Source organism: Chinchilla lanigera, unplaced genomic scaffold, assembly GCF_000276665.1.
Source record: "Chinchilla lanigera isolate Chin_1 unplaced genomic scaffold, ChiLan1.0 scaffold00119, whole genome shotgun sequence".
In the NCBI taxonomy this organism is placed as follows: Eukaryota; Metazoa; Chordata; class Mammalia; order Rodentia; family Chinchillidae; genus Chinchilla; species Chinchilla lanigera.
Genome location: NW_004955520.1, coordinates 1287580 through 1315318, shown reverse-complemented (window position 1 = coordinate 1315318; position 27739 = coordinate 1287580). Strand labels below are relative to the sequence as shown.

The window sequence follows — 27739 nt, the reverse complement described above, 5'->3', positions numbered from 1 at the left end:
CGGATCCCCAGTTCATTATCGGAGGAGCCACGCGCACAGACATCTGCCAGGGAGCCCTGGGTGAGTGGGGTGCGGCCAGCCGTGAGGCTGCAGGTGGGGTGGAGGGTGAGGGGTGAGGAGGGGCCGAGCTCTGCCCCTGACACTGCACCAAGGCACCAACTGTGCTGGTCTGCACCGAGGGGCTGCTGAGGCCATGGAGACCTGGGGCAGGGTGCCCCTCAGTCCCTGGGGCCCCATGAGGATGAGCTCTGTGGGGCCCAGGGCGGGGTGGGGGCCTGTGCAGGAAGAGGACCCTGGGAGCTGGCGGGGAGAGGAGACTGCAGGGCCACCACACAGCAGCCCGGCAGCTCCCGGAGGCCGTGTGGCCCTTGGTTACGTGGAGGGGACTTGGAGGACTGAGTGCCTGCTGCGTGAGGTGGCTCCAAGTCGCTTTGGATGTGCGTGTGCAAGGCTAGGAGCTCAGGGCCCTCCGTGTCCTTCCGAAAGCCCCAGGAGCAGTGGGCCTGGGCTGTTATGTGTAAGCTCTCAGAGTCACACTTAGGTTTTCTTATCTGTAATAAATGAGGGCCTGTGGGTAAGGAAGGAGATCTTTGGTCTTGTAAGCAGAAATGTGTCTCCTGCCGTCGGCCTTGGCCAGCCCGCCAAGCAAGCCCACCAGCACCAGGACGGACCGGCCAGAGCTTACCTGCTACCCTGGCCCAGGGGGCAAGACTCTGCCAATGTCCTCACACCTTCCGGACACTAAGCCAGGACTACAGCCTCGCAAGCCCTGTGATTCCCATTTCATAGAAGAGAATACTGAGGTCACCCTGCAGCCAGAGCGGGGCAGGTGCACTGTGCATTTGCTGTGAACCAGGTCTGCATGTGCAACACCCTGCAGCCCTCTACACGGGACCTGGGGTCATGTGAGCCCCAGGGGGATGTCAGGGCCCAAGGGATCGCTAGGATAGCATGGCCTGGGAGGGAGCTGTGACACGGGCCAAACTGACCTGAGAGAACAGATTCCTGAGATGCCAGAGACATTCTTATCTAAAGAAAACAGTCTCGGTCTCCCCGTGGCCCCACAGGAAGCAGAGGACAGATGCCGAAGGTGGGTGCGCCCGGAGCAGGTTAGAGGTGGTGGCTAGAAGTTCTGGGGTAAGGGAGAATCCAGTAACCAACGCAGCAGTTGCTGGACACCACTTCTGGACCAATGCCTGCTTCAGAATCCGGCAACATCAAACGGGCCGATCCCAACAGCAAGAGCACGGCTGAAAAGCCGCTGGATTCCACAGGGCCTCTTGAAGAGGAGATGGTAAAGCTTGCATTCCTGGGAGGAGTCGCCCTCTGTGGGTGCCAAACTGAATGAAAACACGGTGGAACGAGAACTCCTCAGAACTCCCCCAGCCCTGGTCCTCATTTCTACGGCTGTAAGCGCGGCTTGGGCTTCGCATTCTCTCGGGCTTCCTTTTGGAAGCTCCGGGTTGCAGTGCAGGCAGCACGCAGGCACTTTTGCCTACCTCTCGCCCTGATTCCGCGTCTGGGTGCCAGGGAAAGGGGTGGTGACCGCCACCGGGGCCCCCGGGCTCAGAAGCAGCAGGATGGGCCCTGGCACGGAGGCTCAGCAGGGTCCCAGGCTGGGGACGAGGCCAAGACCTTGCTCAGGCCCCGACCTCCCTCTCTTTCAAGCACGCAGAAGAGGAGGGAGCGGGTGGGGCACAGGGGACTGCAGGCGCCACTCTGTGGGAGCCTTGCTGCCCCTGCTCCGGGGGGCCGGGGCACCGTGGCCGCTCGTCTGTCCTCCCATGAGCGCAGGGGTGCGGGCAGCGGGCTCACCTGGGGGACAGCCTCCAGGTGTTGGGCGTCTCCTCTGCGTCTTCCCTGTGCTCATCCCGGGTCAGCAGCAAATGCTTTCCCGGGCTGCCCAGAGGAAAACGGGAGCGGGGAGCAGCGCGGCAGTAGCTGTACAGCTGCCTGAGGAGTGAGCCACAGCCGAGGTTAAAGCGGCGCCCTTTTCCAAGCCTGTGCTGCTGGGCTGGCACCACAAGGTCTTGAATTCCATTCCTGGTACCAAAAAAGAAATTAGACCCTGCTGCGTCTGTCGGCCGCTGCGCTGCCCAAGGCCCATTCTCAGTGACCCTCGGTTGCCCTGCTGAGCCTGGGGGCTGCAGCATTGACCCGCACCCTCCTCGGTGCCCTTCACAGCGCGGCCTGGCCATGGCAACCCACAGACCTCACTCTGCCCGGACACTCAGCCTGGCGCCCCGGGGAGCCAGACCCCGTTTGCAGAGCTGCTCCAGCCACGTGAGCGCAGCGCGGGGCTTGGCTGTGCTGGGAAAAGGCTCAGCACAGAGGGCCCGGGGGGCGCCATAATTGCCAGAGTGACTGCTGGGCGGGGATGGACTTCCCAGGCTGCGCTCCTCTTACCTCGCGGTTTTCCTGGCTGCACTTCCAACCCTCCCCACGCAGTTCACAGCAGCAGGGCCGGCTGCAGGCACAGGGCTCTGCCCTGAGGCCCTGGCGTCCTTGGGCACAGCCCACCCCGTGTCCTCAGCCCTCAGAGCTGGGTCACCTGCCCCCGCCCCAGAGTGACCTGGGCCCAGGACGGGCCCCTTGGAGCCCCGAGGCCAGCTAGGAGGAAAGGTGCGAAGGCAAGTACTGGCCCTGAGCCTCCCGCCCCCGAGAGCCAGAGCAGCTGCAAATCACCAGCTGTGAGACGGGCTTTGACCTAGGGCCTCTCGCCTTCTCGGGTGCGAGCGCCACACACACCCCGCAACCGCTGCACCGTGAACGTTTTACCTTCCCTGGCCACGGAAGAGCAGCGATGGCGAGGGCGCCTGCATCCACATCAGCCACGAGGCGTCCTGGGGGGACACAGGGGGCAGTCACACTGGGCCCCTCGTGCTCAGCGGCGTGGGGTAGAGGACTCAGCCTGCTGTGGGCTCCCGCCCCGTGGCCCCTGTGTGCTGGGCTCGGCAGCTCAGCGCACTTTTGTGGTTTATCTTAATGGGTGCTGGGCTCATGCTGGGTTTCTGGACTGTGGCCCTGGAGCTTGGTCACTGCCTGCAAGACAGCGCCCGAGCCCAGGTGGGCACCGTGCACAAGTTTCCCCCGACCTAGGTGGCAGGTGGGGAGGGTTAGGGTCCAGAGGGCACACGGGGAGGGGGAAGCCCATCCTGTCCTTCGAGAGGCTCCGTCTCTCAGCTTGGGTGGCCGTGGGGCAAAGAGTCCTTGCCCCAGCCTCGCCACTCCTGTGCCCCCAGAGCCGCGTCCTTGCTGCAGTTGCTGATCCAACTGTGGACTCTGGTGAACCCAGGGCCTTGGCGTCAAGATGCATCCCAGCCCTTCCATATTGTTTTTCTTTGAAACAGGGTCTCCCTGAGTTACCCAGGCAGGACTCCAACTTGCTATCCTCCTGCCTCGGCCTCCCTCAGTGCTGAGATTACAGGCCTGGGCCACTGTGCCTGGTTCAGATTCCTTAGTTTTTTCAGTTCTGTTGCAGAATCCAAGAGATCAGAGAGACCAGTGGGGAAGAAAGAGGATTTATTTCCAGGATTTTAGATGCACATTGACCCAGCCCCACTCGGTCCAAAGTGCTGGGCATCAGAACAAAGGAAAGGCTCTGGTTTCATCCATCTGGCTGAGGGGATTTGTCTTCAGAAGCCGGGGACGGGGCAAGCGAGGGACAGAAGCAAGGCAAAGCAGTAAGTCACTTAGCCTCAAAAGAAGACCCGGCCTATGACTCCTGCAGGAACATGACGGAGTAAACTCTGTTCCTGGACACAGCTGCCATCTTACCTGCACCAGAGAACAAGAAGTCTCATGGGGGTGGGGGACAGCGGTGGGGGGAGCCCACGGCGGAGGCCCTCTAAGTCCACTCTTGTTGTATCTCCCTAGGCCGCTCTGGGCATGACGCGTCTGGGTCTTCCCTGTTGTCCTTGACCCTGGCAGTTCCCAGGAGTCCGGACAGGGGTTTTGCAGGACGCCACTGTCCTGGAATTTGCAAGTGGCTTTTAAAAAATAAGGTGTGTGGTTTGGGGAAGAAAAGTTTACTTGGTTAGTCTGATGGAAAGAGTAAATCCCTCCGTTTCTCTTTCAAATGCAAAGGCCTCACCGCCCCCGCAGCCCCAGCCCACAGGCTGGACCCCTGAGTCCTGTTTCCTGTCTTCCTCCAGCCCACAAAGCGGGCTCATAGCTACTGTCCCAGGCGGAAGCTTGGAGCCGCCTGGTGCAGCTCCTAACCGGACAGGATGGGCACGCCCTGTCCCCGCCTGGCCATCACACGGTGGAGCCTGGAGAAAACCTCTGTCCCTGCCCTCTGGGACTTCCTGTCCCGCACACCTTCTCCAGAGCCCCTGGGTGCCCAGCAGGGACCTGGACCTGTGGGTCAGGTGTGACTTCTGCATTGTCTGGTGCCAGGAATGTGGGCTGGAGCCAGGCTACACCTGTGTTTCCCTAGCTCTGAGGCACTCTCCTGGGCAGGCCGTGGGGCTCTGGGCTGTCCGCCCCTTCCCCCAAGCCCTGCAGTGCGGTCCACCCTGGCCATGGTGGCTGTTTCACGCAGTCCCCTGTGGTGCTGGGCTTTTAGAAACGAGGACCCTGTGTTTTATGGCATCTGTGGGCCCTAGGCCCACTGCACTGTGAGGACCACAGGGCCAGCAGACTTGCAAGTCTGCCTGCCCCCTTGATTGTGGGCGAGGGCGACATGGCAGAGGGCCTGAGTCTGTCATTTTAAATGCAAATGGCCACAGGCGTCCTGCAGCACAGGCCAGGGCACCGTGGACGCTAAGCTCTGGGGCCAGCCTGTCCTTCGCTCTCCAGCGGGAGGTGGGGCCCCTGCTCTGCCCGGCGTGCATGGACACTCGGGGAGTTCCAGTCTGCAGCGCTGTCTCCCGGGCTGCTGCCAGGCATGCAGTAGGGAAGGGACACAGGGCAACTCAGCTGCCCAGCCCAGGCCTGGCGCCCCTGGTCACATCTCCCGGGAGAAGCCCCTCCCCGCCAGCCTGGGGCTGCACCCACCCTCGGGGCTCCCTCGACTCCTCCTCAGCTCTGCAGTCTAACAGCTCAGACTATGAGGCCCCGGTCCCTCAGGCAGGGTCGGGCGAGCCGGGGCTGCAACACCTGGCCCGCAGGGTGCGGGGCTGAGCGGCCTTGCACAGGTGGCTGGCAGCGGGGACACCCGGGAGGCGGCACGGAGGCGGCGGAACGCGGGACAGGTGGGGCGAAGAACTTTCTCAGCTTTGGCCCTGGAGACTTTTGGGGCTGAGGCTCTGGCTGTGGAGCCATCGTGGAGTCTGGAGGTCCCTGAGTCCTTGGCTCCACCCTAGATGCCAGCAGCTCTCGAGCATGACGAGCAACAGCACCCCCAGGGCAGAGGACACAGGCAGAAGGGGTGAAGGGGGAGACGTGGAGACAGGAGCTCCGCGCCTGGGCGGGCACGGAGCCACACTGAGAGCCCGGCATGTGCAGCGGCCCCCAAGGAGGTGCTGTGGTATGGGGAGGGCCTGGCCGCATGTTCCCTGGGCAGGAGACCCGCAACGGCAAGGGGGGCCACTGCACGTCGGCTGTGGGTGGAGGCAGAAGCGCTTGATCCGGCAAACCCGCACCTGTCCGTGTGCGCATCAGGAGCATGGTCCTCGGTCCCACAGCGCCACTGGCTGGGGGGCTCGTTGGCAGGTGCGTCCTGCTGACCTCGGGGTGCCGAGGGCTCGAACTCCCAGCCAGTCAGGAGGCCTGGGGCCGCCACACCTGTGTCCACTGAGTGACGGCCGAGACAGGATGGCTGCTTCATCACCTCCCTGTCCTGAAGTGACCAGGTGGGACCGGCTGGCCCACAGGGTCCCATGTGCTCCTGCAGGAGGAAGCTCCGCTGTGGCCTGCAGGAGTGTGTGTGTGTGTGTATGTGTGTGTGTGTTTGTGTGTGAGTGTGTGTGTGTGGCGGTGACTGTGTCCTCTCTGAGCGCACACTCCCTGTGCTGCACAGGGGCTGTGACTGTGACAGCAGCCACCACCCTTGTCCTGCTGCTGGACTGCCCGTCGCCAGGCCGCTGTGCTGCAGGGTGACCTGGAGCCCCTGTGATGTGCTGGCCTCCTGGCTGGGACTGCTCCTTGCTTCGCTGTCCTGAGTGTGAGGGAAGAGTCACAGGGGAGGGCAGAGGGACGGGAAACAGCCCGACCCCGGAGCCTGGAGGAGCCTCCAGTGGCCGAAGGTACCGGCAGGGCCCCAGCACACAGCCTAACCTGACATCACTCCAGCCCTGACCCAGGACATAGCAGCCCCTGCGGCTCTGGAAATTTACCGTGGCCCTGGATGAGTTTCCCATCTCAGCCCAGGGCCTGGACTTAAAGGAACCATTCATGAGCAGGGCTGGGTGCGCCTGTCCCTGGGGGAGGGTCCTCGTGGGCGTGTGATGGCCAAGGACAGCTGGAGGCCACGCCTGGCTGGGGACAGGGAGTCCTTTCACCCGGGAAGCCAGTGCACCCACACCAGCACCCCACGCCTGCACTGCACACTCCGAGGGTGTGGAGAGTGGACACGGGGCCCGCCGGGCAGGCGGGAGGGCGTCCTTGAGGCTCTTGACCAACCATGGGCCGAAGCCGGCCCTGGTCTCCCGGGTGCCCACAGCCAAAGCACAGAGAGAGACTGAGGCCCACTGCTGTGGACTGGGGAGGGAGGAGGGGGCTGCCAGAGGTCCCTTACCTTGGTGTCACAATGGGAGAAGGCATAACAGGGGCACCTGCTGGCCTTACCCTCCGGAGAGCCCAGCACTGGGGGTTGGGGTCGGGGAGCTCATGGTCCCGGCAAAGACCGTGCCGGGGGGAGTGCAGAGGCCAGCTGTGATCTCGGTCTGCACCTCTGTGACCCTGACTTCTGGAGGACTCCCAGAGGCTCAGGACGATAAGGTGGACCCTGTCACCAGCCCCACCCTCCCCCCCACCCTCCAGTCACGTCCCTGTGTCCCCCTCACATTCTCGGGATGATGATGCCCGACAGGGCTGAGGTTTTTCACTGGATCCTGGAGACCTGGGATGACCGGCTTCCATGACTGAGAAACAGGGCTCCCAGAGAGAAGAGGTGTACCATGTTCACACAACCACTGCAGCAGGGCAGCCCCTACCCAGGCCCTGACTGCACACCCTGCCTCACCCCTGCCGGCCTCCCTCTGTCCCCTAATAGCTGCAGGTCTGTGTAGGGTCCCCTAAGGCCCAGCATGGTGTGGGTGTCCTGTGCCTTATAAGGAGAGTATGCCAGCAAAGGTTGGGGAGTAGACACGTGGTCCCCACTGACACGGGACCCTCCCCGCCTAAGCTGGGACCTACACAGGACATGGACCCTCCCCACCTAGGCTGGGACCTACACGGGACATGGACCCTCCCCACCTAAGCTGGGACCTACATGGGACATGGACCCTGTCCGCCTAGGCTGGGACTACACGGGGCGTGGGACCCTCCCTGCCCGGGCTGGCCAGCCCTGGGTCCAGAAGGACCACCTACCTGTTCCACACTCAGTGGCAGCCTCCCCACCGTGTGTGACAGAGACAGCAGGGCCTGGGACAAGGCAGGGCTGGAAGAAGGTGTGCAGGAAGGGAGGTCCCAGGGCCAGCCAGGACACAGCAGCCGCAGGGACCAGAGATGGACCTGAGCCCTGGCTCTGAGGACCCTGGGAGGAGCAGGACGCCAACGCCTCCTGGTGCAGGGGCAACCAGCAGGGCCAGTCCTTGGAAGGCACAGGAGGCCCAGTCTGCAGCAAGACACTCCGCAGCAGGGACCCCAGGTCCCCACCAGAGGCAGGAAATCTCCGTGTAGACCGGGGGACACAGAGGGGCAGGTGTGGCTCAAGGCCACCTTCTCAGGGGAGAGCTCCTGTCCCCAGCGCTGCTCCTTACCCATCTTGCTCCCAAAAGCCTGCTGTGTTTCAATCCCAGGCCTTGTTCCCTGGGCATCTGTAGCCATGGCTAGCGTCCGGTGTGGGCGACACTAAGACACCAGGGCGGAAGGACCTGGTGGTCTGAGGCAGGAGGGCAAGGGCCTGCGGCCTGTCCTGTAGGTGGTGGGCACCAGGGTGGGCTCCTCTGGGGGAGCAGGGCAGGGGGCCCTTCCACGTGGGCCCAGGCTGAGCTGACTGGTGAAGGAGCGGCTACTCCCCTCACGAGGGTGCCCAGCAGCCTCTGTGAAGAGCAGTGTCCAGGCACAGAGCCATGACCCCGTCCCTGCTCAGGCCCAGGGAGCGGGGCAGGATGACAAAGGCCAGGCTGCTGAGCATCAAAGAGGAAGTCGTAGCGCTCAGGGGAGCACAAGCCCTGGCCGAGGTGACTGCAGAGCAACTGCATCCTGTAGAGAAAGAGCTGGCTCTAAAGGAGAGACCGGGGCTGGGGATATAGTTCAGTGGCACAAGCGCCTGCCTAGCAAGCACAAGGTCCTGAGTTCAATTCCGGGTACCGGAAAAATAAAAAATAAAGGAGAGACCAGCGGGCAGAGGAGGGGTGACAGCCTGGAGGAGACAGGCGCACCCTGCCTTCGGGGCCGATGCCCAGGAACCCTGAAAGACTGCAAGGTCCCCACAGCATCCCCTCACTAAGCCGCCCAGCGTTTCCAGGGCCTGGGCGCCCGCCTGAGAGTGGTCAGGGAGCGGACTCAGGATCGAAGGCCTCTGGGAGCTGCACAGGGCACTGGCCTGGACGCTTACAGGAAGCCTCTCTGTGACCGACGGCTTCCGCTCTCCCAGAGCTCCCTGACCATCTAGCGTTTTCTCGAGGGTCTAGACCTGGGGTGGGTCAGGCACAGCGCCACCTGGGAGGCACTTTGCCCTCCCATGGGACACAGCTCTGGAGCTCAGAGAAGGGGGCCCACCCCGCCCCTCCATGGTCTGCAGCGCCCACTCCTCAGCCCTGAGCCGGCTCCTGGGCAAACGGGAAACACGACAGCCTGGGTGCCAACAGGTGAGGGGAAGGCGCGGCCCGGCCCGGCTTCCGGCTGGAAACGACGGGGGACGGGACAGAAGGTGACGGCCACCAGGACAAAGGCAGGCCCGGCCCTTCCTGGCGCAGGGGCCTCTCCCCTGCGGTGGAGCAGAGCCCGAGGGACAGCACAGGATGAGGACGCCGTCACTGGAAGTCAAGCGTCCTGCAGACTGGAGGCGCGAGCCTGGGGATGCGACTCGAGCCTCAGCCGGTGGCATCCAGGAAAGGGGGCATCGGGCAGAGCCCTGAAGCCGGAGGAGCCCTGGCGCTTCCAGGGTCAGCGCGGTCATCAGCCTCTCCCCGAGGAGCCGCTGCTTCAGCGTCGACCTGGGCAGCAGTTCAGGGACTTCCTGGCCGGGAGCCGGTGGAGCTGGTGCCCAGAAGAGAGGGGCTCCCCTCCCGGGTCACCTCAGAGGGCGATGCCCTCCGGGGTGGGCAGAGCCAAGGCTGGGCCCTCCCTGGCCCCGAGCCCCTTGAATGGGTGGATGCGATTGGCACGTGTTTGCAAAGCAGACTGGGAGACGGAGAGCTCTCAACACGCAACAGAGGCCTCATCAGCCAGGGCCCCTGGGTGAGCCCCCCGCCCGCCCCGGAGCCCCGCTCCTCCACTGTGGGTGGGGTGACAGGAGCTCCACCCCAGCCGGTTCGTGATGGTGAGATGTGAGCTCACGACAATACGTAGGAAGCTGGCCCAGCACACACACGTCCCTGGAGCGTCAGCCGAGTGTGAGCTGCTGCGGCCCGAAGCTTCAGGAGCTCACGGGAAAGAAGAAAGGGGGGGCAGGGGACAGGACGCCCCGACAGGCTGAAGACACCGAGCTGGCGAGGCGAGGCCGAGCAGCAAGAGTCTGGAGTAGGGCGGGCACTCAGTGTCCCCCGTCAGAAGTGCAGACGTCCCCGGAGTGGACGCCACACTTTGTCCCACCCACCACCCAGCCCGACTCCCTGCTGGGAACGTGGAGACAAGAACATCCGCCTTGACGCTTCAGCTGCAAACTGTGCCACGCGCGCCCGCTCCAGCCTGCGCGCCCCTCGGTGATGTCGTGCTGCCGTGCACGGGCGTCAGCCTGCTGTGCGGTGAATCACGCTGCACGGGGACCCGGCCTGGTGGCGCACACCTACAGTCCAGCCCTGTGGGAGGCTGAGGCACGAGGATCACAATGTGAGCCAAGCCTGGGCAGCTTACCAGCTTGTGAGACCCTGCCTCAAAGTCAGAACTATAACATGGTCTGGGATGAAGGAGTTCAATCCCCAGTACCACGAAGAAAGAAGAAAAAGAAACAGGACTCAGAGGAAGCTACCCGGTTCTTTCTCCTTACTCTAAACGTGGGTTGCAGTTGGGTACGACCCCTGCACCGGTGCGCCCTGGCGTCCCCACTGGCACAGTGGCATCCCCGTGTGCACAGGGCCGGCTGCTCCGGGGCGCAGTGCAGGCGGTCAGCAGGGAGGAAGCGCGGGACTCAGAGCCTCATGCGTCTCTTCGGAGCCTGTGCCTCAGCAGATAAACAAGCGTGAGCCCAGCCCACCTGAGTCTGTTCCCCTCAGTGTCAGGCTTCGAGGTTTAGGAGCCAGCACACCCTTAGAATGCAGTGGACGCCCTCACAGTACCCACAAGAGACAGCGTGGTGCCTGCGAGCTGAGGCCGGGCCACCTGCATGACCCATGTGCTGCCCCCGCCACATCTGCCGTCCACAGGGGCTGCACCCAGAGGGACCAGGCTGCCCGGTGGCTGCCGTGCCATTGCCCCTGGCCTCGCCTGCTCGCCTGGCGACCTTGCCCTCCTAGGGACCCCACTGATGTGCGGCTGCCCTGGTGTCTCCTCCCTGCTCCGAGCATCCTCCTGAACCCCTTCCTCTGGCACTGACCTCAGCTGTGTGCAGAATCCTGGTGGGGTCCCTGACACCACAGACAGTGCAGCTCCGGGCAGAGCTGAGCACCGTGACCCTGGCACTGTGGCTGTCCCCAGGGCGGCCTCCTCCTCGTCAGCCCCCCCCTCCCATCATGAGGTTTCTCCCCACCCTGCAGCCTGAGACAACGCGCCCTCCGCTCCTGGTCACCTGAGCCCTGTAGCCCCAGCGGCAGGCACAGCTATCGCCCTCCTGGGATACGACCCTGTGACAGCGCCTGCCTGTGTTCACAGGTGACTGCTGGCTGCTGGCCGCCATCGCCTCTCTCACCTTGAATGAAGAGATCCTGGCGCGTGTGGTGCCACTGGACCAGAGCTTCCAGGAGAACTACGCGGGCATCTTCCGCTTCCAGGTACCCGGGGCCTGGCTCTTCGTTTCTGGAGTTTGCCAGCTCAGGACTGGCTGTGCTCTGGGGAGGTACCAAGACCCCAGGAAACGCGCAGCCTTCCCAGGACACTCGGTGGGGCAGGCCAGACAGGAGGGGACTGCCGAGTGGAAAGGTCGTGTTTGAGAGTCAAACTGAAGAGCTGTGTCCCTCTCGAGCTGGGAAAGGATGTGATATTTTGCAGAGATGAGTGTAGACTTGGGGTGCGGGAGCCCTCTGTCCTAGCCTGCTCCGTGGGGATGGCTGCCGTGGGGAGCAGGGTCTCCACCCAGCCCAGGTCCTAGATCCTGCCCCTGCTGTCCGCCCGCAGTTCTGGCAGTACGGCGAGTGGGTGGAGGTGGTGGTGGACGACAGGCTGCCCACCAAGGACGGGGAGCTGCTGTTCCTGCACTCGGCCGAGGGCACGGAGTTCTGGAGCGCGCTGCTGGAGAAGGCCTACGCCAAGTGAGTGCCCGCGCCAGGCTATCCCCAAAGACCAGGCCTGTGCCCAATGCCTGGGCCCTGTCCACAGTGCCCTGGACTCCAAAGGCCAGGAGCTACTTGAGGGGCCTTTTGCGTAGGAGCCCAACCATATGAGGCCTGCTGGGCCCACCCTGGACCTGAGGCCCAGGTCGTGCATGCGGGGTGCTGTCTGCATGCTGCTCTGGTGAGTGGCAACTGTGTCCCTCGCCAAGTGGCTCTTTGGGGTCCTAAAGACCAAGCAGCTGGTGAGTGGCCCTGCCCTGAGGATGCAGGGGAGTCCCGTGGGACTAGCCAGTCATACAATCCTGAGGGCTCAGCTACAGGGACGCTGGAGGAGGCAGGCACCCTCCTGCCACCGTGAGAGCAGAGGACCCACGGTGACAGACACACGGGCCCACGGGTGTGGGAGTGCTAGGGGCGCAGGGACTACAGTGGCAGCCTCCACCCCCGCAGGATCAACGGCTGCTACGAAGCCCTGTCGGGGGGTGCCACCACCGAGGGCTTCGAGGACTTCACTGGGGGCATTGCGGAGTGGTACGAGCTGCAGAAGCCACCACCCAACCTGTTCAGGATCATCCAGAAGGCACTGGAGAAGGGCTCGCTGCTCGGCTGCTCCATCGACGTGAGTGGGGCACCCTGCGCAGTCCGCCCAGCAACCAGGGAGCCCCAAGCAGGCCCTGGGACCACGGGTGCAGCCCGGTCCAGCACGGGCTCTTCACCCAGAACCAGGGGTCACCGGGCAAAAGCCTGACCATCTGGGGTGCAGGAGATGGGGTAATGGAGCGCCAGCTCTGCCGTCTCCCCGTACTCCGACCCCTCCCACTGGCAGGGCACGCAGGCCACAGCTTCCCGGCTCTGTCCACGCGTGCTGAGCCTGGGAGGCTCTCGGAGGCACTGGAGGAAGGCATTTCCTGCAGCGGTCATGCCGGGCCGCTCCAGGGGCCAGGGCTGTGTGCCCACAGCCTCCAGACAAAGACCGTGCCCCACCCGAGAGCCGTCACCCCTGGGGACACAAGGGACAGACAAGCAGCCCTGGATTGGCGCCAGAGCTCTGTGGACCTTGGGGGGCCCTTGAGTCCTGCAGACCAGCTGAGGTGGAGGCTTCTTTCGCCCAGCCTCTCTCTGCTCAGCTCGCCCGGAGGACACTGTGTCTCCATCAGACAGGGCAGGCGGCTCTAGTTGTGGGCTGGGCCCGGGCTCAGAGTGAGCCTCCCCAGCGGGGTGCGCCCTCCCTAGCCTGCCGCTTCGTGAACCCTGGCGCTGCTGTGGGGGACGGGCTCGCAGGGAAAGAGGGGCCGGTGGTGCTGACCGCGGCCGCTTTCACAGATCACCAGCGCAGCAGACTCGGAGGCCATCACCTACCAGAAGCTGGTGAAGGGGCACGCGTACTCTGTCACCGGGGCTGAGGAGGTACCGTGTGGGTGGGGTGCATGTGGGTGCGGCCGTGGCAGGGCCCTGCACTGTGGTCCCAGCACCTGTGTGGAGTCTGTGCCCCTGCCCAGCCTCAGGGCATCCTCCGGGCCCACCTGCAACTCGGCCTCCCGCTGCGGCCTGGCCTGGGCAGGCTTCTGTGGTTCTGTCCCGAAAGTGGGTAACAGACCTCCGTGAGGGCTGCCCTGTGTGGAGTGTGGCCAGGCTTGGCTGGACATCGGGGGAGGTGGCTGTCGCCATGCAGCGTGGGGGGGGCAGCCGAGCCCAGGCCCGCTGTGGGGCTGCTTTGTTGCCGGAGACTTGCCCTCTGCCCGTGGGTTGTGCACAGGCCCACACTGCTACGTGCATGCCCTTTCATGGGGCCCTGTCTCCCCCCGTCCTCAGGTGGAAAGCTCGGGGAGCCTGCAGAAGCTGATTCGAGTCCGAAACCCCTGGGGACAGGTGGAGTGGACCGGGAGGTGGAACGACAAGTGAGCTGGGTGCTGAGGGGATGCTGAGCTGGGTTCTGTGCTGGGTGCTTTGTTGGGTAGTGAGCTGAGTGCTGAGCTAGGTGGACCTTCTCCTGGGAGACCCTGCTGAGCTGCAGGCAGAGGTGCTGAGGGCTGGGCTGGGCGGTGACTCTGAGCACAGTGACCCTGAGCAGGCGGCCAGGAGCCTGAGGCCCACCTGGTCTCACCGGCTCCCTCGCAGGTTGCTGCAGAGATCGGGAAGAGGCTCCTGTGGGTTTCCGAGGCCCGTCAAGGAGCCCGGGCTGGCTCGGTCCCCGTGACAGCTGCGTTGTGTCCTGGGCTCCTCTGCCGGGTCCTCAGCATGTGCCCACCCTCACTGCACTCCTGGGCAGCACCATGCTCTGTGAAGTGCTTTGCTCCTCGTACGTGTGGCTCAAGCCGGCTGGGCACCACCTGTCGGGGCTCTGGGTCCTCGGTGGCCATGCCCCGGCTCTTGGGGTGGGAAGGTCGCCATCACGTGTGTGCTCCTAAGGCCTCCGCCTCTGCTCTGCCCCCAGCTGCCCAAACTGGAACACGGTGGACCCAGAGGTGAGGGAGAGGCTGACCGTGCGCATGGAGGATGGGGAGTTCTGGTAAGGCGGGCAGGGGTCGGGAGGCCGCGTGGGCCTGGGGCAGGCTCGACACTGCTCCCCGCCTCCCCTCTTTCTTCTTCCCTCCCTCCTCCCTCTGTCTCTCTCTCTCTGTGCATCTGTGTGCGTGTGTGCACAGGGGATTGAACCCAGGGCCTTTGTACTGAGCTGCATCCCCAGCCCTTATTTTGAGACAGTCTCACTGAGTCACTAATTGCCCAGGTGGGGCTCCAACTTGGGATCCTCCTGTCTCAGCCTCCCAGAGTGCTGGATTTTTAGGCAAATGCCACCATGCCAGACCCACCCAGTGGTGGAAAATTGGTAATAAGAGTGAGTTTATTATGGCAAGGGCAAGTGGAGTCCTGGTTTCATTGTCTTAAATTCACTGCAAAGTCCTGCACAGAACCACCCTCCGCCTCCGGAACCTGCCGTCTCCCGGCAGGATTCCTCCGGCCCCGTGCTGTTCAGACCCCCAGGAAGTGCCCGGGAGGTGGGGTGTTCTCCCACAGGCCTCGGGAGCCTCAGCATGTATCTGCAGTGCCTGGGGTCCCCTGCAGCTCAGCACAGGCCTCTGTTGCCCCCGCTGTCGGCCGGGGCCCTGGGACTCACTCCAGCCACCCAGCTAGCGTGGCAGCACCACCCTGGAGCTGGGAGCTGCGAATTCCGGGCCCCGTCCACCGCTGGGCCTCGGCAAGGCTGGGCCTGGCCTGGGAAGTCAGGGCGGGGGACCTGTGCTGGGGCCGGAGCTTCAGGTGAGCTGGGTGTGGGTCCCTCCTGCCAGGATGTCCTTCGGCGACTTCCTGCGGCACTATTCTCGCCTGGAGATCTGCAACCTGACGCCCGACACGCTCACCAGCGACACCTACAAGAAGTGGAAGCTGACCAAGATGGACGGGAGCTGGCGGCGCGGCTCCACCGCGGGCGGCTGCAGGAACTATCCTAGTGAGCTCCGCCCAGCCCAAATCCAGGCCCAGCTGACCTGACCCAACCCCAGCCCCAGCCCACCGCTCCTGAACCCCTTCTCCCGAGCCCTCAGCCCTCAGCCCGCAGGTGCGGCCTTCTGAGACCAGCTGGGAGGTCGGAGCCCTGGGCTCACCTGCCCCCTCATGCTGAGCTCCTTCATCCAGCCGGAGCCGAGACAGGGCCTGCAGGCTCCCTGGCACCATGAGCAGGAGCCGCCCACAGCCTCTGTGCACCCGGGTGGGAGGCACACCCGGCCTGGGTCCAGCTTTTGTTGATCCCCATAGCCCCTGTGATACCACTGATTGTGGGGCGCACACCAGGCCCCAGGGGCGTCCTGAGTGCTCTGTGCATGTGGCACCCCCTCCCCTTCCCAGCAAACCCATCCATCGTCTCCTCCATCTTCAAAATGTGGGGCCCGAGGTCCAGGAGGCTTGGTGACGCCAAGGCCACACAGCCTCCGGCGTGGGAGGGTCACCGTGTGCGCGGGTGTGCGTGGGTGATAAGTCAGTCAGTACTGGTGCTGTTACCAGTTTAGGGCGGAGCTGGTGGTGCACCAGGCCCACAGAGCGCGAGGCCTGGGACCAGCTGGCCCTGCCGCCAGCTCAAGGACACACCCACCAAGTGAGGATCCCGAGGTGCCGCAGAGGCCTGTGTCTCTGAGTACTTCCCATGGAGCTCCACTAGGAGGAGCCCCAGCCTCACGAACTCGGCTTGAGTGGGTCCAGATCCCAGGCCGAGCAGCCACAGGACCTTCCGCTGCGGGTCCCTGCCCTCCTGGTGCCAGTGCCTGCTGCCGCCCTCCCTCGCTTCCTGCTGCTCAAGGAGCCCTCTCTGCCCTTGCAGACACCTTCTGGATGAACCCCCAGTACCTGATCAAGCTGGAGGAGGAGGATGAGGACCAGGAGGACGGCGAGGGCGGCTGCACCTTCCTGGTGGGCCTCATCCAGAAGCATCGGCGGCGGCAGAGGAAGATGGGCCAAGACATGCACACCATCGGCTTCGGCATCTACGAGGTGGGCAGCGGCTGCGCAGGGTGCCGCCTGCCCCTGCTCCTGGGAGATGGGGAGGGGCCGAGGCCAGGAGCTCAGGCGTGCAGAGCAAAGCCAAGGGGTCCCTGTGGGTCGCACGGAGTCCCTGCTGCTGACCTGCGTCCTAGGCTCCCAGCCCCTTCCTGAACCCCCAGGGGGCGCCCAAGTTCTTCTCTGGAGTGGCTCCCCACCCTCTCCCACGACCCCCATTGCAGTCAGCACAAGTTCCAAACCCCGAGGTGACTGACCAGAGCGAAGCCCTGGTCCCACAGAGAGCCCGTGGGGGTTGGGTGGAGCCACAGGCCCAGGGGTCAGAGCCCAGAGGGTCGTTGCTGGCCCAGGGCAGTGCTCAGAGCAGATCAGAGGGACACTGTCCCCAGGGCCTGCTGGCTGCAGCCCGCTCCCTGCAGACAGCCTGTCTTAACAGCCCGGCCTCTCATCTGCGCCAGGGCAGAGCCCCACGGGCCGCTGCGGCTCAGGCCCCTGGGCAGGGACAGGGAGCTGGCCCAAGTCGGCCCGGTGGTGCTCGAGGCTTAGGCTGTGTCACTGAGGGGAGCAGAGAAGCCAGGCCTCAGGGCAACTGAGAAGACGGCTCCTGCAGGCCCCGCAAGCCACTGCCTGTGCTCGGGGAGGTCCCCTTGGCTGAGGCCAGCGTGGGGTCGTGACCCTGTGGGAAATGGCAGATACTGCTGAGCGGGGCTCCTGCCACCCGCGCCAGTCTCCAGCATGCTGGTGGCCATAGGCGGCCTTTCACCCTGTCCCCTGGAAGTGGGCCTGGCCACCCATAGCCCAGCGGGGAGTCTGGATATGCCCTGCTCCTTGGGGGCTGCAGAGATGAGGTGCCCAGCGCGGAGGGTAGTGACCGGCGCTGCTGCCCGGGCCTGAGCGCCTGCCCTTTCTTTTGCAGGTTCCAGAGGAGGTACGTCTGCTTGCTGCAGCCTCCCCGGGGCTCAGGGCTGCCTGTGCTTCAAGGCTCACACTACAGCGCTCAGGGAGTACTGGGGACCCAAAGGCCAGGGCTCCAAGGGATGAGTCTCCCCCAAACCTCAGGGCCTGCTGAGGCTGCTGGGCCCGGGCCCCCACTCCAGCTTAGGGCCAGGTATAGGGGAGGCCTCGAGGGGCTCTCACCCCCGAACATGGGGCCAGGCAGGGCTTAGCCTCTGCTGCACAGAGGCTTGTCACAGACCCCGTGTGTGGCAGAGGCTGGCATTGGCTCCCAGGCCGTGTGACCTCTCCATCTGCCACCCGCAGCAGTGGGCATGAGTCAGGTCGTACCAGGCCAAAGGAGCTGCAGTTAGGGTTAACAGCCTCAGGTGGGTGCCGGCAGCTGTGCTGCTTCCAGAGTAGGCACTCAAGGTGCCCGGCCTCCTTCCGCTGCTTCCTCGAAGGAAGGCAGGGCCATGGCTCCCCTGGATGGGCCCCTGGGCCCTTCCTGCCCGCATCTTGGCTTTGCTCCCTTAGCGCGTCTCCAGCCCTACCCAGGACTGTCCCCGCCTACAGGAAGGCCAGGGCCCCACAGGGAGGGCAGGCCTTGCAGCTGCAGTGGACAGTGGTCGAGCCGAGCCTCTTCATAGCAGCCCTTGCGACTGTCATCCTTGGAGCATGCTCTTGTCCACCGGCCCCAGGCACGTTCCTGTGAGGCTTCACCCCAGCTTTTTCTCTGCTCGCCCCCCAGCTGTCCGGGCAGACCAACATCCACCTGGGGAAGAACTTCTTCCTGACGACCCGCGCCCGCGAGCGCTCGGACACCTTCATCAACCTGCGCGAGGTGCTCAACCGCTTCCGGCTGCCCCCAGGCGAGTACATCCTCGTGCCGTCCACCTTTGAGCCCCACAAGGACGGCGACTTCTGCGTCCGCGTCTTCTCGGAGAAGAAGGCCGACTACCAGTAAGTGGTGCGGCCCCTCTGTCCCGCCACCATCTGTCCTGCCCCTGTAGGCCAGTGTCTCCTCCGTGCAAGCAGGGTGGGGTGTGGAGGAGTTTCGGGGCTCTCTGGGAAGCACGCAAGCCACCCCGATGGCTGGCGCTGGACAGGGCAGCCACAGAGACGCAGACTCCAGTCTCAGCCGTGCGTCTGAGTTATCCCGCGGTCCCCTCACTGGACCTGGACTGGGCCAGCCCTGACTGGCGCCCTCCTGTGAAGGGGGCTGGCCACGCTGGCATCGCGCGTCGTGGTGGCCTCAACTCCAGAGCTGCCCCACCACAGCCTGGGGTCTCCGACGCCCCGGCTCTTGGGTCCCGGGGCCGTTGTCCGTGCGACCTCAGTCCTCAGTGGCATGTGCGTGCTGGGCATTGACCCGACAGCATTTATTCAGCGGGTGGCTGACTGCAGGGACAGAGCCCACCCGGGCCACTGAAGCAAAGGGGAACCTGCTCAAGGGCCCGGCGCTCCAGGGCTGGGGGCGCCTGGGACAGGACACGGCCAGGGGCTGGGGTGCGGGGTCCCCCCAGTTCAGGCCATGGATCCGTGGTCCCCAGATGCCAGTGGGCCGGGCTGGCCTGTGAGGGAGGAGGGCGCACAGCAGAGGCGGGAAGGAGCAGCCTCGGTGCTGACAGTGGATGCCCTGGCATCTCCCGCCACCTGGGCTGAGCCTGCCGCGGGGGTGGGGCAGCTCCTGCTCCTGGCTCAGTCCTGCTGACAAGGACACAGGATGTGACCAGTACCAAGGTGACGGCCCTGTCCCCCCACCAGCCACTGTCCGCCAGAGGGCCCAGACCCTCGGCTCCCCGCAAGGCGACTCCGCAACACTATGCTTCGCTGTCCTGGACAGTGACCCCGTCCCATCCCTGTCCTCCCTGGGTGGGATCCCAGGTCAGAGCTGGACAGGGACCCCCAAGCGTAAGGACTTCCTGAGGAGTGCATGAGATGTGGGGGCCATGGCCCTGTGGCGGGTGACACTCCTGGCCTCGCCGGGCTGCAGTAGGGTGAGGAGGCCATGTGAGCCTCCGTAGATGGCAGTGTCCCCAGGGGCACCGCAAGCAGCCTCGCATGGGCAGAGCCGGGACTCAGGCACAAGAGGGCCGAGTCCGGGGTTCTGGGCACGCCTGGGGCCCGGGCTGCACGCCATCCTAGCCAGGCCTTCGCTGCCTTCCACAGTAACAGAGCTTTCTCCCATTTCCAGAGCGGTGGACGACGAAATCGAGGCCAACCTGGACGAGGTGCTTGCTCTCTACCTCCTCTGCAGGCCCCAGAGCTCAGGGCGGCCGAGGCCACCCATGGGGTGGAGGGGACCACAGTGCCACACCGCGCGGCCAGGCCCTGCCACGTCCACAACGTGGACATGCAGGATGACGAGATTCTTTGGGGTCCTGGGGTCCCCAGTCCCTGTCCATGGAAGGTGGTGCCTGTCACCTGCACGCAGAGGCATCAGAAACGGTGCTCACCGCTCACAGCATTGCCAGCCCGGCCTGATCTGAGGCCCAGGCAGAGCAGAGCGTGAAAGGCCCCTCCAGCCGGATGTTGGGGGCGCCCAAGAGTGGGTCACAGCGAAACTCCTTCCAGGGTTCAGAGCCCTCTCGGGACTTCCTCACCCGTCCTTTACGGCGACCCCAGTCCCTTAGAATGGGAGCGAGGAGAGGGGCAGGAGGTATCTGGGGGCACCCTGCGCCCTCCCGCAGCGCCACCATCTCCGCCCTCACTTGCAGACAGACATCAGCGAGGAGGACATCGATGATAGCTTCCGGAGGCTGTTTGCTCAGCTGGCAGGGGAGGTGGGTGCTGGCTCTGGCTTGGAGTCCTCTTGCCTTGGGGTGCAGGGTCTCTCATGAGGTTTGCTTTACTTTCCCTGTTCCATGCCAAAGGTGGCATGAATCCAGGCCTCACCCTTGGTATTTGGGGGGCCTGGGGGGGCTCCTGGCAGCCACACAAGAGCACCAGGCTTCCTGTGCACTCCCAGGGTGTGGCCCTCTTCCTTCCTGGTCACCCACCTCTGTTGTGTGAGGGGCTTAGCACTCTCGGCGACCACTACACCCCTCCGGGCCCCTCTACCAGGCAAAGCCTCCCCAAGTGCCACCAGGCCCCGGCCCCGTGCCCTACCCTCCTTCCTCTTGTGTCCCTGGAGGCGCCTGTCTCCCACTGACCACGTCACATGCGGGCCTGGGCCCAGGAAGGCAGAACGCTGCAGGTCCCTGGCTTCCACCCTGGGGCTGTCACACGAGTCCACCTCAGCCTCAGCGCAGGTCTTGGAGCCAGATGGCTGGTGTAGCCAGCACTGCTGAGTGGCAGAGCCTGGTGCTAAGGCGGAGAGGAGGACTGGACACTGGGTGAAGAAAGGCCGAGCATGGCACAGAAGCAGTTGCCAAGCTCTGGGCGGGGTGGGCTGGGCGGAGTGGCTCCTGAGGGCTGGGGACAGCGGTGCTAGCATCGCTGGGCAGGAGACACAGTGCCAGGTGCCACACGGGTGCACACCCCAGCCCCGCCAGAGAGTAACCCCATTCTGTCCCCTTCAACAGGACGCAGAGATCTCGGCCTTTGAGTTGCAGACCATCCTGAGGAGGGTGCTGGCAAAGCGTGAGTGCCCCCCGCCCCGTGGGCACGGGACACGGCCACCTCCCCTGGGGGCGCTCCCACCTCTGTCTCCAGGGCTGCCTCTGGGGAGGTCTGAGTGCAGCAGTGACCAGGAACAGTGGTTTCTTGGGCCCAGAGGGCAAAGCTGGGTGTCTTCCGCCAGCCAGCCTGGGACCTGGCCACACCCGCGGCCCGTCTGACTCTGGCTCCTCATCTTACAGTGGCCCAGCGTCTTGGAGGTGACACGTAGGGACCCTAAATCCCGGAGTCAGGAAGCTCGCTGGGCTTCTGAGCTCTCTGGCAGCACTTAGTGGGGAATCCACATTGATTGGCACAAAGGAGAAATAAATATGGGTCCCAGGACGGGCAGGAAGCCGCTGCCTTGTTCTCACGGAGCCTCGGCTGCAGGCCCCGCCCAGTGACTTTTGTGGCTGTGGCCCTGAGCCCCGGCCACAGAGCGGTTACGCTGGGACAGAGACAGATGCGGCCGCAGTGCCCGCAGACCCCTCCAGCTGTCACCGTCTCCTGAGCAGAATTCCCTGGGGCTGGCTGTTGTGGTCCAGCGCTGTGCAGCGGGGAGAAATACGCCTTCCCTCAGATCCGGAGCAGGGCTCCAGCGTGTCAGGAGTTGGAATCTGGGTCAGACTGTCAGCGCTTGGAACTCCGCCCTGGCACAGCTTGGGAAGCCCCAGGGCCTCTGAGGCTGCCTCCCCCAGCCCACCGGTTAAGCACACACCCTGCAAGGCGGAGTCAGCAGCAGGGCCTGTGCCCTGGGTGGACCTGCTGAGGCCCCGTCTGGTGGGAGGACAAGAAGGCACTGTTGCCGGGCGTGGTGGTATACGCCTGTAATCCCAGCACTCAGGAGGCTGAGGCAGGATTGTTGTGAGTTTGAAACCAGCCTGGGCTACAAAGTGAGCAAAACGCCAGCCTGAACTGCATAGCGAGACCCTGTCTCAAAAAAAAAAAAAAAAAAGAGAAGACACTGATTACCCTCAAGGCCGCCAGACACAAGAGGTCATAAGTGCAGCTGCCATGGGCAGTGGAGACCGAGGCCTCTTGCCCTACATGGATGGAGGGCAGGAAGAGTCAGGCCCCCTCGGCTTCGCGCTCCCAGGGACGTTTCCCTGTGAGCCCAGGTCTCTGCCCATGCCCAGGCGTGGGTGGCCAGGTAGCAGCAGTTCGGGAACAGGACAGGGACACAACTCCAGGACAGGCCCTTGGACATGCTGGGGAGCAGATGAGCACTGGGAGCCAGGGCTCACACTAGTGACACGAGCCTAAGCCACCCAGGAGAGCACGGTGGCTCGGGGCAGCTTCCCATCCCCGTCCCTTGGTCAGAGGGGCCACGCCCACAGATGGCAGCTGACACCCCTCACTGGTCTCAGCCTGCGACACATGACACCCCCTGTGATTTCTCTCTGCCCCCCAGCAGGCACAGGCTGCTCTCCACCCTGGGGGCACTTGGGGTCCAGTCATGTACCCTTCTTCACTTATTTGAAACACAGTGGAGTCACGCACTGCGGCGCACACTTGTAATCCCAGCTACTTGGGAGGCAGAGGCAGAAAGATTGCTTGAGCTCAGGACGGGGCAACAGTGAGATTCCACCAGTAGATGAATGAAGAAAAATAAACAAACAAAAGGCACTTTTTAAAACCCTGCTGGCCACAGCAGATACAGAAAAGTCAGGCAAATGTGGGGCATCTTCTTCGTGGGAACAGGGAGGTGGCCCCCACACCCGTGGCTGTTTGCGTGGCATGGAGCAGGGACACTGCTCCCGCAGAGGTCGCTGTGTGGTGCCCCTCTGGATGACTCCTGTCCCTCTGTCTTTCAGGACAAGACATCAAGTCAGACGGCTTCAGCATCGAGACCTGCAAGATCATGGTGGACATGCTGGACGTATCCTCCTTGCACTCCAGCGGGGTGGCTGGGTGCAAACCCCACCCGGAGCACCAGACATGGTTTCCTCAGGACGGCCAGGCACGCAGGCTCGCCACAGGCTGAGGGCTGTCCCCAGCCCAGACCGTGGTGCGGCATGCCCGCCATCCCCTGCCCAGAGCAGCCCTAGGTTGTTTCCCAAGGTCATTTTAGAAAATACTCCTAAACCATAAGATCTCTGATGTGAGCTGGGCATGGTGGTACACACTTGTAACCCCAGCTCTCTGGGAGGCTGAGGCAGGAGAACTTGAGGCAAGTTCAAGACCACCCTGGGCAATTTAGCAACTTATCATGATCCTGTCTCAAAAAAAGTAAAAGATCTGCTGACCGAGCTCAGTGTGAAGGCCCAGGGCTCATCCCCCGTGCCTGGGAAAAGAAATCTCTGATGTGATCCGTTTTCCACCTCCCTGGCCAGCCCTTTTGCTCTGCTCTGGCCCCTTCCTTGGCTGCCACCTCCTGTGAGCTGGTGAGCCACGGTCGCTTGTCTTGTGGCTCGGGGAGGAGCAGCGTGACAGTCTTCGCTGCTTGCTGCTTGCATCTGTCTCCCTGGTGGGCACCCTCGGGTGACTCCTCTCGGATGCTGCCACATAGCACAGCACCCAGCTGCCCCAGTGCACGGCGGGTTCCCGCAGGCGGGAGGTGCAGTCTGGGAGGTAGGCGGCAGGGGCGTCCTTCTGAGAGCCCTCGGGCAGACGACACGGGACAGGGCAGGTGACGCTGTGCCCACGTGAGCTTTCCTTGACGGAGCCAGTCGGACGGGAGCGGCAAGCTGGGGCTGAAGGAGTTCTACATTCTGTGGACGAAGATCCAGAAGTACCAAGTAGGACCGCGCGGGGCGGCTGTGTTGGGAATTGCGGAGGGGTTCTTTAGACGCAGTTGACTTGGTGGGGGGGCATCTCCTCGGAGACCAGGACTTCACCAGGGCACTTGAGGAAACAGAGATGTGAAGACGGATGGACAGACCGCTGACCTCTGCACGTGAGGGTCCACTCTGCACGCACTTGGTGAAGGGCATCACCAAGAGCCACCTTCAAAGGCTTCCTGAAGAGGCCCTGTGGCCCCTTGGCCTTTGGATTTGTGGCAGCTTGAGCACCAACACCACACGAGGCCCTTAATGGGCCTGTGGTAGGCACAGCCCACGCGCAGCCACTCTGAGAAACGGCTCACAGAGAGGGCAGATGCCAGCGGGGACGGGAGGCAGGCGACACAGCAGGGCCAAGTGAGGGCACCGCAGGGACCCACCCCTGCTGGAGCCTCAGCCTGTTTTGCTTCAGGTCTTGAGTTTTCCAACCGTCTTCCATATTCCAGAAAATTTACCGGGAGATCGACATAGACAGGTCTGGCACCATGAACTCCTACGAGATGCGCAGGGCGCTGGAGGAAGCAGGTAATGCCCCTACCATCCTGTGCCCTGCTTCCGTGCTGCACACCGGCTCTGCCTGGCGGGTGCTGGTCCAAGACAGATGCACGCGGCCCGTCGCCTCTCCTGGTAGCCTCACGAGGCAGTGACGTCCTGTCTCCGTGCATCCTGGCATCAGTGTCCCAGCCTAGCGGGGTGGGCAGCAGAGCTGGCCGCAGCAGATGCCCCCACATCCCTTTCCACGTGGAGCTGGCCAGGCGGGAACAGAACCTCCCGGCCCAGCCCTTCCGGGAGCCAGGGCACATCTGGCTGTGGGGACGGCTTCGGCGCCCAGTGCAGGGAGACTGGTGTGCTCGGGACGGTAGAACACTGCCGCTTGCTGTTAGCTGGCACACGGTGCTGCAGCAGAGACCCGAGGATCGGCGGCTCCTCAGGGGCGTCCTTCATCTCGGGCAGTCCAGAGTGGGTCGTGCCTCCCGCCCCGAGGGCCACCAGCCTTGCTCACTTCCCTGGGGGCAGGCTCCTGGGACCGCTTTGCTACAGCCACCGCTGCCAGCAGGCTGGCAGAGGGCTCCTTCCCGTGAGGGGCATGGCCACCACACCCACCCACACAGCCACTGCCAGCCCTCGGGCCTGACCTCGGGAGGCTGCCGGAAGCGGGGCCGGCTCACACCCCGCCCACCGGGCAAAGAGGAAGTGCGCAGCAGTCACTTCCAGTGGGAGACACCGGCTCCGTGGAGATTCCCAGCTAAACAGACGAGGAGGCGTGGCTGGAGTGGGGCAGCCAGGCCGCGGAAGGGACAGGCAGGAAAGCCGAGCCCAGCACAGGGCACCCGAGGGACAGGCAGGAAAGCCGAGCCCAGCACAGGGCACCCGAGGAGCTGAGGGGACGGCAGAAGGCACTGGCTTTGCAAGACGAAACCTTACTTGAGCGCAGCCAGGACAGAGGCCGCCATGGGCGGTGCGGGTGACCCATCCTCAGCAGGGACGCTCACTTGCCCGCCCGCAGGGTTCAAGCTGCCTTGTGAACTGCACCAAGTCATCGTCGCCCGGTTTGCAGACGACGAGCTCGTCATCGACTTTGACAACTTCGTTCGGTGCCTGGTTCGGCTGGAGACGCTGTTCAGTACGTGCTTCTGGGGGAGCCCTGAGACCTGTCCCTGAAGCAGCTGCCTCTCCCTGGGACACGGTCACCTGACCGGAGCCCACTGTCCAGCATCCCCGACGCCACGCCTCCCGCGCACCACTGGGGAAGGAGCAGGGACTGGTGGCCTTAGCGACAGCGGCTGCCATGCTGGAGCGGAAGCGACTGCAGTCCTCAGCTCCCTCAGCGTGGCCCCCTTTTCCCCACAGAGATATTCAAGCAGTTGGACCCTGAGGACACCGGGACCATCCAGCTTGACCTCATGTCGGTAAGTCAGAGCCATAACTTCGAGGCTCAGGGTCTGGGGCCCTGCCTTCCAGAGCGCTGCTCTCCAGCCGCAGCCTCCTGGGCACGGGCCTGCAGTGGTTCTATAACCCGCTCGCACTGGTACCGCTGCTGGTTCCAGCTCCTTCCTGACTCTTGAGCCAAGAAGACCCCGGGCCCCTCCCAGGAGCCCTGATCTGTGTGTGGCACGGGGTGGCCAGCGCTGTGGAGGGGCTTGGAGGGAGGCCCTGGACAACACCCGAGTGGGGTCTCAGGAAGACCTGGCGCTGTGCAGCAGACCCACCTAGGGTACTTTGAGAACACTGCTTTTCTCACCTCCACCATTAAGACAAAACCACCCACAGTAATAGGTTTGCCCACATGGTGCCGCCCAGCGTGCCTGTCCCTGAGGGCTGCCTGGTCTGCGTTGGCTGGTGTCCGCCGTCACACAAGTCCTGTGCCACCTGATGACAGGGGGTCCCACGGGAAGGAAGAGGCAAGGTGGGGCACGTCCATGTTGTAGGACAGCCACCCGCACAGGGCACAGAGGGACACAGGGCGTGGCCGGTGCTCGGGGGACGGGTCATCTGTCCTGACCCCACGCCACACAGGAGCCAAGCACTGAGCAATGCAGGGCTGGGGCTGGCAGCTCTTCCTTGCACCCTGAACTCTGGAAGGAACCAGCTGCTTCACCCTGCTGTTGGGTTTCGTGAATACCTTTGTCCGGCAGGAAACACCCTCTTGCTGGTTATGAGTAACAGCTCAGGATTTGAAACCTTTTGCCTGGGAAGCCCCTGACCCCAAGCTCGCAGTCTCAGCACAAGCTGTGACATGAAGCCCCAGCACCATGCTTTTGGGATGCCTGGTCCCACCCTGCCCCGCCCTGCTGCTTCCCGCTTCCGCTGAGACACACTGAGGTCCGCTGAGACACACTGAGGTCCTGCGAGCTCGCCCCACCTCTGCTGTGATTTCCCAGTGTGGCTGTGGGTTCTGCCCTGGGGTCTGCAGAAGTCCTGGTGCCTGGGCGTGTCCCAGACCTGGCAAGGATCAGAGGGAGAGTTCCTGTGTGCTCGGGGCCCTGCAGGGGCCACCTGACCAAGTCACGAGCGAGCTGGTAGAAGCCAGACTCAGCAGGCAGGCGGAGATGCACATTGGCGCTCTCCTGTCTCAGCCTCTGGTCAGCTTTTGGGCACAACAGTTATTCTCCCAGAATAACCCACAGGGGCCGAGAGAGCCCATCGTCTCGGAACGGTCGCTGAGATGGCTGTCCTTCCTCCCACAGTGGCTGTGTTTCTCAGTGCTGTGACACTGCCTGGAGACGTCGGAGAAGGAAAATCAGCAGGGACTAAGCTTCTGGACACTGCATCAGGCCCTGGGAATTGTGGGAACATTTACGTAAACTGAGGGTGGTAGCCGGAAAGAATACTGTCTGTCTGAGATAGCCTCCCTTTCACATATCCAGGTAGAAGGTTTGCGTATTATTGTACTAAATGCAGGTGAGCTGCTTAACCCTTGACAAGCGCAAAGGAAGCTTTACATCTATAAACAGTACATACTTTCGACTTTTACAACTTTCCTGTTCAGAGCAATACTAATCCACGAAGACATGCAGGGAGGTGTTTTAAATCAGTCTCCAGGCCTTGAGGGCCTGGCTGGTAATGTCACCTTTACAACGAGGTGGTGGCATCTACCACCTGGCAGCCCAGGTAGGGCAGTATCCCCTGTGGGCACCAGGAAACTGGTCTCCCACGGCCTGAGAGGGCCCGCAAGGGAAGCATCCCTCATCGGGGTCAGACAGGCCGGCACGCGCAGCGCTCAGGTCCTCGCACACACGTGGCCTCACCCCGACAGGATCCGTGCGCCACCCGGTGGGCTGTGGGCCATGCCAGGCCCCTGGTTTGCAACCTCTGACCCGTCGGCCGCCTGGACTCTTCAGGTCCTCTACGTACCTCTCTGACACTCTGCAGGAGATGCCGCAGGCCCGCTTCCTGGCTTGACTTTGGGAAAAGCTGGCCATGCCATAAAAACATTGCCTTTTGCCTTACCGCCATGCTAGTGTCCTGTTGAATAAAGAGTTGCCTGCCAGCCACGCTGCCGATTCCTTGCTGAAGGGCACCTGAGGGATGCCGGGGTTCCCACTGGCAGTCGTCTGCCTCATCAGGAAGAGGATGCTTCTTACCTATGACCAAACACAGGACTCGAGCTTGAGCTCAGAAACGCCGTTTCTCATCGGTACTCTGTGCCGCTCGGATGGCCTTGCCCGTCGGCTCAGTCGTGACGTCCTGGCCCCAGCTGGGACTGGAGTCAGTGGCCCCCGGCCCCAGGAGGCACCTGGA

General features: G+C 63.7%; 1 protein-coding gene across 1 annotated transcript; it reads left to right on the top strand.

Annotated features, from left to right (window-relative positions):
- On the top strand, positions 1-27490 carry Capn2 (calpain 2, (m/II) large subunit; the record flags this gene model as incomplete). Its single annotated transcript, XM_013507063.1, is given in 20 exon segments — positions 1-60; positions 11080-11198; positions 11542-11675; positions 12147-12315; positions 13020-13103; positions 13509-13594; positions 14131-14205; positions 14984-15144; positions 16009-16178; positions 17101-17112; positions 17869-18080; positions 19315-19351; positions 19838-19903; positions 20645-20702; positions 22532-22596; positions 23387-23455; positions 23944-24022; positions 25005-25121; positions 25349-25407; positions 26686-27490. Coding segments are annotated over 20 exon segments (1856 nt in total), but the record flags the coding sequence as incomplete, so codon positions are not given.
- Between the last annotated feature and the right edge of the window lie 249 nt (positions 27491-27739).